This window comes from Plutella xylostella, chromosome 16 (genome assembly GCF_932276165.1).
Source record: "Plutella xylostella chromosome 16, ilPluXylo3.1, whole genome shotgun sequence".
Classification (NCBI taxonomy): Eukaryota; Metazoa; Arthropoda; class Insecta; order Lepidoptera; family Plutellidae; genus Plutella; species Plutella xylostella.
In genome coordinates this window covers 8,562,882-8,575,726 of record NC_063996.1, presented here as the reverse complement: position 1 = coordinate 8,575,726, position 12,845 = coordinate 8,562,882, and the positions used below count along the sequence as shown (strand labels likewise).

The 12,845-nt window shown below is 37.4% G+C and overlaps 1 protein-coding gene across 1 annotated transcript; it reads left to right on the top strand.

The window, feature by feature from the left end:
- The first annotated feature begins 9,843 nt into the window (after positions 1-9,843).
- On the top strand, positions 9,844-11,858 carry LOC105380554 (trypsin). The gene is made up of 3 exons (XM_048626495.1): positions 9,844-9,978; positions 10,185-10,458; positions 11,521-11,858. Exons 1-3 carry the CDS (start codon positions 9,878-9,880, stop codon positions 11,815-11,817), a joined length of 672 nt encoding a protein of 223 aa, XP_048482452.1. The 5' UTR covers positions 9,844-9,877; the 3' UTR covers positions 11,818-11,858.
- Positions 11,859-12,845: the final 987 nt, after the last annotated feature.

Genomic DNA, 12,845 nt, shown 5'->3' with positions numbered 1-12,845 from the left:
TTAGGTTTAGGTCCTAAGATTTTTAAGGTTAAACACCTCAATAAATAGAGCAATTATTTCGCTCTATATTTGAAACGCTCCGCTCCGCTTCGCTGCGCTACGCTTTGTCTTTCGATATCTATGTGCACCTAACACGCTCCTCCTCGCTTTGCTCGTCGTCGCACCTATCTTTAGGTTTTGGTTCTAAGGTTTTTAAGACGTTTTTGTTTTTTTTTGACATAATCACGAATTATCACATTTTCGATCGGGATTTGAATTTTTCGTGATTATAATAAATCGGTATTTTATTTTTCGTATACTTAAGTAATCGTATTTTTTAACGTTCGTGTATCTGACAATCGTAATAACAATCTTTGTTGAAATTATAATTTACGTGATTTTTATAATTCGGTATTTTAAAAAATCGATATTGCAATATTTCGTAAATTACACATTCGGTATTTTCAAATTCGGAAAAAAGTTTTTCGAAATTTTTGGGTGTTCCCGTGCCCGCGCGCTTCGCTTCGCCTTAAAAAGTTTTCCCGTGGGAATTCCGGGATAAAAAGTAGCCTATGTTCTTTCCCAGGGTCTAGACCATATATATACCAAATTTCATTCAAATCCGTTCAGTAGTTTTGGCGTGAAAGAGTAACAGACAGACAGACAGACACAGTTACTTTCGCATTTATAATATTATATTAGTTAGGATATTTTGAATGTGCATCTCAATCAGGCAAACCATGTATGTGAGTACATACAACAACACTCACGCATGAATAAAAGCATAGACTAATGATGTAAATTTGTGTAGATATATCAGCTGTCCGATACCCATAACTCAGGCTCTGCCTAGCTTGGGGTCGTGTGTGATGTCCCCACATATTTATTATTATTATTATACAAATAAGTATATTAATATTAGTCTATGATAAAAGTGAACAAACTATTGAAAATTAGCTTTCATTCTTTGTGCAGGTACGACAAATCATCTTGTTATAAAGAGTTGGATGCAATTTTCCAGCAATTCATTCAATACGCTTTCAAAGGTAAATAAATCCATCATTTTATTTAAGTTGTATACCTGGTTATTGATTTATCAGTTGTGCGTTTATTTACTTTAGAATTCGTATTTCATATAAACCATAAAGAGATTCAATTCTTGAGAAAATTGGTAATAACTTTCCGAGCATGGTAGTTTTTCAAAGAGTAAGAGATTTGTCCGTCAAAAAAGTGTGATTAAAAACTATTTGAACACATGGTCTATGATCTAATAAACAGTACAGTGCCACAAACTTATCTGTTCCGGTAAGAGTTCACGTAAATTTCTAATATTTCTTCATTCTCTAGGATGTTAAGTTCTCCCGTAATGGCAATTTACCCTTGCGGTTTAAATAAATCCATCTAATCTATATCAATATTATTACATAATTTATTAGTGAGTAACTAGATATGGACCAATTTAATTCATTCTCACCGGAACAGATAAGTTTGTGGCACTATACTTAAGACGAAAAAAAAACAAACATTACAAAAACATTTTGTGTCTAGGCGTTTCAGCACACTGAAGATAGTCTTTACAAATACAGGGTGTACTTATTTATTTGCCCAAACAACAAGTCACGCATAAACACATCGCGCGTCTCTAATTCAGTCACGCCTACGGGATTCCCCGAATTTCTGCTCTCCATACATCAAGCTCCTTACATACTTAGATTAACAATATACGGACAAGATGGTCACATACAGACACAAAGCGAAAAACTGGCTGCATTTTGTTTATTGGCACACCGTTTAAAGTTCAAACTAATGACAACTATTATACTTATAAAAAATGTCGCAAACCTTTGAACCTAACCAACTAATTCAAAATATAAGAACTCAATGGTAGAAGTACGGTGTTATTTGACGGTCGAATGGCGTAGTGGTTAGTGGCCCTGACTGCTATGCCAAAGGTCCCGGGTTCGATTCCCGGCTGGGGCAGATATTTGTTTAAGGACAGATATTTGTACTCGGGTCTTGGGTGTTCATATTTATATTTAGTACTTATGTATCTATATATGTATTTGTGTAGATATATCAGCTGTCTGACACCCATAACACAGGTTCTGCCTAGCTTGGGGTTGGATGGCCGTGTGTGAGATGTCCCCACATATTTATTATTTATTTTATTTATTTGTCGCGACGTTTCTTTTGCACTGACACTCCATCTTGTTCGTACTCACGTATGTTTGCTTACATAAGTCTACTCGTACGAGACAAAACACTATCAATTTGTCAAGATCTGTTTAGGAGACGTCCCAGTGATCTGTTGCGGAAACATGTCGCTGCTATCAGTAGGTTTTCATAAATGTATGCCTGTCACACGACATGACTCGCACACGACTGAATGAATAAGTATATATATATATATATATATATATATATATATATATATATATATATATATATATATATATATATATACACATATATATATATATATAGTAAATAGTGGAATCTGATTTATTTGATTATATTTCAGGTACTTATTTTGTATATTTCAAGCTTTTCTAAATACCCACCTGTAAAAGATTAAGTTCTGTAACATGCGCAGTTGCATTGATATAATTACAAAAGTTTTGAATCAAAATATCGGCAAATTTAACGAATTTTTTAACTGATTTAACAATCACGGGGTAATGATTTAGATTTAGACCCTTATTGTCAGAAAATTATGATAGATACCGTCCTCTTCTATTTACTTACTTATTATTATCATCAACGCACTGCCTAATCAAAGCACGTAGGAACAACACATACCCACTAAAGTAAATCTAACGTCAATAAAAATATTTTACAAAACAAAATAGGCAGACCAATTTGTAAGCCATAAAAGGCACATTTCACCACATTACCTAACATTCTCCTCTACGTCTCTTTCCACACGGGTGGAACAAAAAAATACATTTTTATCTCCGCGCCTGAAGTAGGTCGCATTATACAGCTCGCCTATTCGCGGAAACACAGCCTTTGTAAAGCAATATTCAATTTGTGCTCAAATGTTCATAGGTGTAGGGTGTAGTGGGTATTTATAACCGATATAACTAGTCTGGTTGTTTTTTTGACACTGAAATCCTTTTGTATTTAAATTCTCTTTGAAAAAAATTTGTACGTTTTTATGTAAGTTCTTTCATCATGATAACCCACACGTCCCTGCTTCCAATGAAGGAAGAGGCTAGCTTAGTTCTTTCATATGTTTCGCAATTTTCTTAACCTTAATTCTGTTGTAAATCAGTGACATTATAGGATGCTACGAAATCCCCGAGTCGACGGTTTTTAAACTACTATTTTGACCAGAATAGGTCCCCAGGACGAGTGAGTATGTAGGCATCTCCATATATTAGGTATATTTGCACTCGCACACACAGAAAACTAACATTAATCATTTTGTACGGAAAGCGGAATCTTCTAAGATGTAACGCGGGTATATTTATTGGAGAAGTTGACGACAAATACAGCCACTTCTTTTCGTATGTTTAAAGCTGTTTTATAAAAAATATATTTATACAGGATGTTGCAAAAGTGGTATATACAGGGTGTTGCAAAAAGGGTATACTAAGCCGAAACCTACATGTGCAGAATGGTATATCTAAGCCTGAAACTAAAATCAGAATTTGAAAATTCGCGAAAAAAAAATTCATTTTCCATAGAAACTTTGTTGGTCACGTGACTTTTTACTATGGGGAAAAATTTTTTTTTTCGCGAATTTCCAAATTCTGATTTCAGATTCGGGCTTAGATATAGGTACCATGCTGCACATGTAGGTTTCGGCTTTGTATACCAATTTTGCAACACCCTGTATAGTAAACCGTAAGTTTTTGACTCACGGAGTCATTCTGAACAACTTTTTTTTAATTATTTTTGATAAATAGCTGACAAAGTAATCTTGAATAAATATAAGTACTCATTTTTTTATTTATCGATTTGATATTTGTAGGTAATTAGGTACATACCTGAAACAACGAAATATAAATAAATTGAAGAAGAAAATATGTACTCATAAATGTTAGCAGTTTCACTAATAAGGCGGTATGCTAAAAAAATATATAATTCACTTTGAAAATATATATTTTTATTCATGATTTAAAGACCATTGCCTATAACAGATATATATACAATTATTCTCCCCGTTAAAAGATAGACACAAATAAATCAAATTTTTCCATTTAGAACTCAAACATACGCGACGTTTTTGGTGATCTGTTAATCATCACGACCCATTACGTCCCCACTGCTGGGGCACGGGTCTCCTTCCAATGAAGGAAGGGTTTAGGCCTAGTCCACCACGCTGGCCAAGTGCGGGTTGGTGGACCCCAACACAAGCAAGCTTGTGCTGAGAGAGTTGTCGGGTAAGTGGGCAACCCGACTGTCAGATGTTTTCAAGCCGCCCGAAGGCCTCTGACTAGGCTTAACGACTGCTACCGAAGCAGCAACCGGGACCCACGGCTTAACGTGCCGTCCGAAGCACGGAAACGTCCAGAAAAGCACCACTTGAAATTGGTCACCCATCCAATGGCTGACCGTGTCAGTTGTTGCTTAACCTCAGCGATCAGTTACGATCACTGAGGCCCGCTCGACTACGGACGCTTCGATCTGTTAATAATCGTTTATAAATAATTAATGCATTCAGTTGTTGTTGATGTTTGGAAGTTAAGACTTTTAATACAATAAGTACGCCTTTTTATTAATCTTTGTTAAATTTTCAGTGTAGTAGGTAGTGTTTTAGTTTGTGGCATGAATAATCTCTGACTAAGCTCAGTACATTTGATACGTCATTCGGGAGACTGCTTTCGTCATACCTATAACTTTTTACCATTATTTCGTTAAAGGACGACCGAATGGCGTAGTGGTTAGTGACCCTGACTACTGAGCCAAAGGTCCCGGGTTCGATTCCCGGCTGGGGCAGATATTTGTTTAAACACAGATATTTTTTCTCGAGTCATGGATGTGCCCGTGAAATGGCAATAGGCCCGCCCCCTATTACATTGGGACTAACATAACACTGGCGAAAAGTGGGCGCAGCAATGCACCCCGCAAGGGAGTACATTTGTACTCTGTAAAGTATGAGTGTTTGTTTTTTTTTTCGTTAAAGGAATAAGAACTTATTTTGTTATTTACGCATCATTTAATCCTGTTTCAATTAGCTACAGGAACAGCCGGCTCTACACTGTGCCAGTTACTTGTGCTAGTTGAGCTGCCATTTGATTTTTCAGGTTTTTTTCTATTCTAAGTGCCCATTTCTCAGGGATTGATTTATAAATTAAACGTCATCTCCATATAAAATTCATGACGGATGTGTCAAAAGTTAACAATTACTCCCGGGTTATGCTCTAACCGACTATGGAGAAATTGGCACTAAGTAACTTGTGGATCTGACAGTTGTTTGAGAGATAAGCGATGGTGATAAAGATTTTAAAAATATTTAATTAGGAATTTAGAAGGTATCTGCCTCTATCAAATACACTCACGAGCAATAAATAAGTTCCACTTACAAAATGTCGACACCAAATCTAAATTTTTAAAATATTTAATTTAGTATTTGATCAAAATATTTACGTTCTTAGTTGTTAACATTCTAATGCGCTGTTAAATGTACTTCGGTTCAGTCAAATATACAAAGTATCAGCAGAAATGGTCACTTGCTTAATAACAAGCGCCATCTAGCAACCGACTTCTGTAATCACGGTTAGAATCAATTACGAATGACGAAGGAAGCGTGAAACAGGGGGTCACTCTATATGGCGTAAACCGAAGTTTCAGACCACTGCTGCGCGAGCCACGACTCTATCTTGTTGTATTAAACGTGCCGATTGCACGGCAGATCCCGTTCGTTCGTTTTTCATCATATAGAGTAACCCTCTAAAAACAAGATGGCGGCCGAGTCACTCGACCGCTCTCGGTAGGTAATTAGCAAGCGGGTTAATCGACCGAATTGACCAAAAATTTCGAGAATTACAGTTAACTGATTAAGTAAAGACTTTTTTTCTTTTTTAATTTGTTCAGTTTGCAGCTTGCTTCTTTGTTGCTAACGTTTAACAGTTATTGTTGTAAAATACTTACATGTAAGTAATATACAAACTTACATACATATCTTATATAACTAAATAATAGTAAAAAAAAACATTTAACAGTCAAATAACAAGGAAAGTTAGTAACTAAATATTACAATTGTTCTATTGGTGTTTATTAGTTGCATAGCACTTGATTACATTGACTCATTTCAATAAGATTTATTTAATTAAAAAAGTTGAAAGTTTTATCATATAAACTGAAATTAGTTACGCCGTCAAAAAAAGTTCTGTTTGTCATGGCATTGCATGAGTTGCCACTGCAGTTAAGCTACAAAAAATGTGCAAATTAGAAATATCAAGATTAAATCGTTCGAATTCACACAGATTAAAAAACAAAATAAACTTTTTAAAAGCGGGTGGCAACAACTCTATTCTTTAAATTCTCCAGCCAGCATTCCATTCCGTTCCCAATCACTTTGAAAAAGGAAGAGCGTTCTAAAGTGAATGGTGGCAACGGTTTAAGGCATTCAGCCACGGGCGTTAATTACTGGCCAGTAACTAGTGCGGTCCACATTCTGCGCTCGAGATCGGGATGAAAAATAAACGATCTCTTGTTCTACGGGTTTGTTTTCAGCGAGGGAGGAGCTCAAACTTTGCATGCGGCCTTTTTGGAGTGAAACTGTTTGAAGACAAAATTAGTTCGAATAAAAAGTTCGAATAGTTAGTTTACTTTAGTTTTCAGCGAACAGTAATAAACTTAAATTAAGTCATACAATGCCATGGGTCGCATAAGATGTAGTTTTAGTAGATTTATTTCATCATATTTAATAATTATGTTCTTCAAAGACTTCCTAAACTAAATGGTCTAAAACTTTTTGAGCATTTTTTAACAGTACCAATCGGAAGCGGATGTCATCCATTTTTCACGGCACCAAGTGGAGAATGGATTCGAGTGGTTTGTCGAGTCGTTTGTCAACTTAAGTCACCGCTCGGGAAGCGAGAATAATAAATGAAACTTGGTTTTGTACCTTTTGTAGTAGTTTGTATGAGGCGTCCTCGGGGACATTTATTCAGTTGTACGGGTTACACTCTGAGTTAAAGTTGTGATTTTGAACGAGGAAATGAGAAAAACATTGTAAACTCAACTTCAGCTGCTCCAGAGAGTGCTCCTGTGAGGAATGGAAACAGTCGCAGTCCCAATCAGCAACCTGAACCATATTATGGTTATCGGGCAATTTCTAACCAGATGGAACGATAAAAGCAGGCTTTGTAACATAAGACATCGGCAGTCGCGTCCTTAGCGTCAGCTAAGCGATCTACTACTATCAGCATTAAAATTTTCTACATCAAAGTCGGGATGTATCTGGTAATTTCTTACGCTTTCTTATAATATGGCCATCCTTTTCATATAATAATACCTAATAATAATATGTGGGGACATCTCACACACGGCCATCCGACCCCAAGCTAGGTAGAACCTGTGTTATGGGTGTCGGACAGCTGATATATCTACACAAATACATAGATAGATAGATACTAAATATAAATATCAACGCCCAAGACCCGAGAACAAATATCTGTGTTTAAACAAATATCTGCCCCAGCCGGGAATCGAACCCGGGACCTTCGGCTCAGTAGTCAGGGTCACTAACCACTACGCCATTCGGTCGTCAATGTTCAATGGTCGTATTTGCTGGATCCTGCGCGGATACGAATATTACGCGGCTTAACGTCGTCGTAGTCGCCGTTAGAGCTGTAAAAAGATAGTTTTTTAGTTTTTTAAGGAGTAGCACTCATTTTTTTATTATTATCTTAAATAAACTAGCCGAGAATGACATAAACAAAGCTCATGCCAATCAGGAAACAGTCGTCTGTCCTATTCCATTTCGTCGTGTACAGAGTAAGGGGCAGAGAAACCTGACCCCCTGAGAAGCTTTGTTATTATGAGAGGGGTGTCAGGTTTCTCTGCACCTGACCATACATAATATGTTCAGTCCCACCTCAAGGCTCGCCGTGCTAAGGTTTTGTGGCATTAGTCTCAATTCTGATGCGGACGGAGCAAACAAAACTGTATCGTCTGCGAAGCGTAGATTTGCTAGTATTCGGCCACAAAGCCTCTTCCGCTCCCACGAGGCCGCTAGCTTTCTGAAGATTTCTTCCAGTGTGGCAGTAAACAGCTTCGGAGACAGCGGGTCGCCCTGCTTCACACCCTTCTCTATATTGAATAGTGGACCTGGATTCTGTAGTTTGATATCTGGAGTACTATTATTGATATAATAATAGTATTTTTCAGTATTTGTATGTAGGTATGGTCTATCTCTTGGTTTTGTAATTCTGTGAATATGGAGTTGTGAGTAATGCTATCATTTGATAGTTTGCTATAGTCCACAAAACCAAAGTAAAGAGGTTTGTTAAACGCAATGTGTTTTTCTAATTCTTTGTTAAATAAAAAATGTTCCATACTTACAGTTCCTCACGTAACTTTTACTAAAAAAAAATTCAAGCGACGATACTGTCTTGAAAAGTTACGTAAGGAACTGTAAGTATGTAGGTACTTTGAAAGTTTCTAATCGTATATTCCAGGTAGGTCAAAAATCAATCAAAAAATCAAAAATTGTTTATTGCTTTAACAAATTTTCTTAACAACTAGAAGTTGAAGCCTCCTTTCAGACATTAATAAACGTCTGTTCCAGGAGACTCCACTCTTCCTATAAACATTAAACTTTTCAACATTTTTTTAAGGCTTGCAAAAAAATAATAATAATATACTTGTAATTGTAATTTAAGTGATTTGAGAATCAATAATAAATAAGGTACGTTAATAATTAATGTCATGTTGAACCGTTAAATGAGATAATTTGGTACAGTTGAATTGTACTATCGGGGAGTCGGCCGGTGTCCTACTTTGAAGCTTAGAAAGGTGAAGCCTGCCCTCTCCAAAAAGTTCCACTTCAAAAATTTCGAGACCAAATGACCACATTTTTTAAAATATTTAATTTACAATTTGATCAAAATAAGTATTTACCTACTTTTTTAGTTGATAATATTCTGATGCGCTGTTAAATATACAGTCAGCTGCATAAATAACTACTTAATTATACACTTTTGTACCTTGTCAATCTGAAAATTGACGGTTCGTGAGTTTGATAAGGTACCATGGAAGTAATAAGTAGTACTACTTACGTACGAAGTACTCATTACTTCCATGCTAGGTACAGAAGTGCATGCAGCGTCATTAAGCTAGTCTTTTATTCAGCCGATTCCCCGATAGTACAATACAACTGTACCAAATTATCTCATTTAACGGTTCACCATTACATTAATTATATTCACCTTGAATATACTATTAAATATACTTTCAAAGTACTTTAGCATTACTTTTCAAGCCATTACATTCTTTTATTTTATTGCTAGTTGAGAAGCGATATCATGATGTTTTCGACTACTTCTGCGTTCATTATCATTAGTAAGTTTTTTTTTTATTTAACTAGAATTTTTTTTCCTACAATTACAATATATTATTATAATATAGAAATATCATATCAGATATTTTGTTTTGGGCGAATTGATGGAGTGTTTGATAGGTTTGTCAATTCAAATTAAAATTTACTCAAATTCAATTAATTTAATCTCACACACTTGGCTAAGCTTGTTTCGCGAGTAACGTAGCGTTTGAGATATAACTAGGTGGGTCGTTGACAAAATGATTTCGTTATTGATTGCACCTACACTGTTTATCTTCGTTATCCGCAGCCTTGGCAGCCACAGCGACTGCGATAGAGGATGTCGGGGTCTACATCAACGGAGGAAAAGACGCGAGCGTCAACAAATACCCGAGCATAGTGCAAATGGAAGAACGTTATGGAGGCAAATGGAAATTCAAATGCGGCGCAGTCATTTTGTCCGAACGCACCGTCATAACTGCTGCGCACTGTATGCTGATAACATAGTTAGTAGCCCTTCTGCTTTCTTTCAAGTCAGAATTCTGTTTAAATTACCTTACAAGATCAAGTGCATCATTAAATATATAAATCACCTGAATTAGATCATGCAATTAGATGTTGCACACACGTAAAGTGGCCAAGATGTTTAAGTGGCCAGTTAATACCCCCTCCCCTACTCGTTAAAAAACTAAAAAAAACTATCTTTTTACAGCTCTAACGGCAACTACGACGACGTTAAGCCGCGTAATATTCGTATCCGCGCAGGATCCAGCAAATATGAAAAGGGTGGCCATATTGTCGACGTAAGAAATTACCAGAGCCATCCCAACTTTGATGAAGCAAATTTTAATGCTGATATCGCTTTGCTGACGCTAAGGACGCGACTGCCGATGTCTAATGTTACAAAGCCTGCTTTTATCGTTCCATCTGGTTTGGAATTGCCCAACAACCATGCGGTTCAGGTTGCTGGTTGGGGTCGCACGGACGTAAGTTTTCTATTAAGTACCTACTTGGTATGATTGCCTCCGCAGAAAAAAAAAAACAAAAGTCTTATAACCACAGTTGTTCAGATTGACCCTCTGCTAAGTCACCCCCTTTCAGTTTAGTAGTTACACCACTTTGCAACACCCTGTATAAGGAAAAGTCTACCTACCACGGAGGGCACGACAACACCACATTTTGTCGCGCGTCGCATACTGGTGTATATGTCGCAGGCAACTGGTTTAATCTCCTGTTTGATTGAACCACTAGCCCGTTCATTGGATGGCGCTATTCAGTTGTATGACTAAAGGACAACTCGTCAAGTCGTTGATTGTAACGTTCGACGTCTTGACTGAACGTCATTCAGCGAAGTCGTTGAATGGGATATAGTATAGCAACTTTGTAATGTCTGGTTAGGGTGAACATCACCAGACAAGAGTCAACAAAAAGACTATGTTACAAAGCTCTTATCTCACAAATTAACTAAACAATAACAATAAACGTACCTTCATATTGTTGTTCATAATCATCCAGTTTCACCACTTTTTTTCTTTGAAACTATCCGCCCGCGGCGTAATAATAGGTAAATCCATGTTGTCACACTATTTTAACACAAATAACGCACTTTAAAGCTAATTTATTTGCAAAAAACTAACAATATAGGTGCTTTTTGTGTCAGCTGTTAGCTGTTAGACGCCATATTTGTTTTATTCACCACCTGACTGATTTTAAGTCAGCTAACTAGTTGGACGTTTTGTGACGCTTGTACAATCAACGTTCGGCCTAGTCATACAACTGAACAGCGCCATCCAATGAACGGGCTAGTGGTTCAATTAAACAGGAGATTAAACCAGTTGCCTGCGACATATACGTCGTCGTACGATCGTCATATACGTCACTCGAAGATTCTTCTTTCCTCCTCAAGAGACACACTTAAACAATAGTAAACTTTGTGTCCGGTGTTGTTAAAGTCGATAACGAGTACATTATGACGCTCAAGGCCATTTTGGTCTTCTAGGCCCTTTAACATATTTTAATATTTTTATTTCTTTAAATATTCCTTTTAGTCCAGTAACCATTCTGAAGATCTGCAAGAAGTGACCGTATACACAGTAAAGCACGACGAATGCAGCCGTCTTCACGGTGGTCGAATCACCGAGAACATGATTTGTGCCCACGATGGTCCACCATACAGACGCGGACAGAAAAACGCCTGCTATAAAGGAGACTCGGGAGGGCCACTCTACATGCATGGCATGCTTGTTGGAATAGTCTCGTCGGGATCTAAAAATTGTACCGAGCAGCCAGCGGTCTACACTAAGGTGTCTGCCTTCACCAATTGGATTAATACCAATGCTGTCTGAAATTCTCGTGAATACACGGTTCTTTCGGGTGAAATTGTTTTTTTTTTTTGTTCAAAATACTCCTACTATATATACTATAGGTATCCACATCATTCTTAAACGATACTACAACAGGATAAGTTAGGTACTTAATCTAAAATCTAAACTAAAGACTAACCTAAGCTAAAGATTAACCTGTGTTAAAAAATGTGAAAGATAACAGTAAAACATTAATGCATTAATCTTAATAGTTTAGGGCAATGTATACATGTTACCGAAGCGTCCGTAGTCGAGCGGGCCTCAGTGATCGTAACTGATTGCTGAGGTTAAGCAACAACTGACACGGTCAGCCATTGGATGGGTGACCAATTTCAAGTGGTGCTTTTCTGGACGCTTCCGTGCTTCGGACGGCACGTTAAGCCGTGGGTCCCGGTTGCAGCTTCGGCAGCAGTCGTTAAGCTTAGTCAGAGGCCTTCGGGCAGCTTGAAAACATCTGACAGTCGGGTTGCCCACTTACCCGACAACTCTCTCAGCACAAGCTTGCTTGTGTTGGGGTCCACCAACCCGCACTTGGCCAGCGTGGTGGACTAGGCCTAAAACCCTTCCTTCATTGGAAGGAGACCCGTGCCCCAGCAGTGGGGACGTGATGGGTCGTGATGATGATACATGTTACCCCAAACCAAAGATTAACCCAACATAACAATGTGAGCAACAAAAGTAGAAAAGAGATGTAGGTATGAAGTTATGAACCCAATAAATAAGATAATTTTTTATTTTTATTTTGAAAAGAATTGTAGTAGTTTGAAACAGTTAAGGCTGTCGTGGAAGATGTCGAGACCATTCACTTCGTTGTGCCCGCCTCTGTCTGTCTGTCTGTTACTCTTTCACGCAAAAACTACTAAACGGATTTGAATGAAATTTGGTATAGGTACATATGGTCTAGACCCTGAGAAAGAACATAGGCTACTTTTTATTGCGAAAAAAAGGTTGTAAGGAGTTAAAGGGGGGGGGGGGGGGGGGTTAAAAGTTGTATGCGATTAGTTAATTTC

Bases quoted from the DNA above. Each gene is read 5' to 3' on its own strand.
- LOC105380554 (XM_048626495.1), top strand. From the start codon at position 9,878: ATGGAAGAACGTTATGGAGGCAAATGGAAATTCAAATGCGGCGCAGTC. The intron at 9,979-10,184 runs GTTAGTAGCCCT...ATCTTTTTACAG, and splicing joins CACTGTATGCTGATAACATA to CTCTAACGGCAACTACGACG. The intron at 10,459-11,520 runs GTAAGTTTTCTA...TATTCCTTTTAG, and splicing joins CTGGTTGGGGTCGCACGGAC to TCCAGTAACCATTCTGAAGA.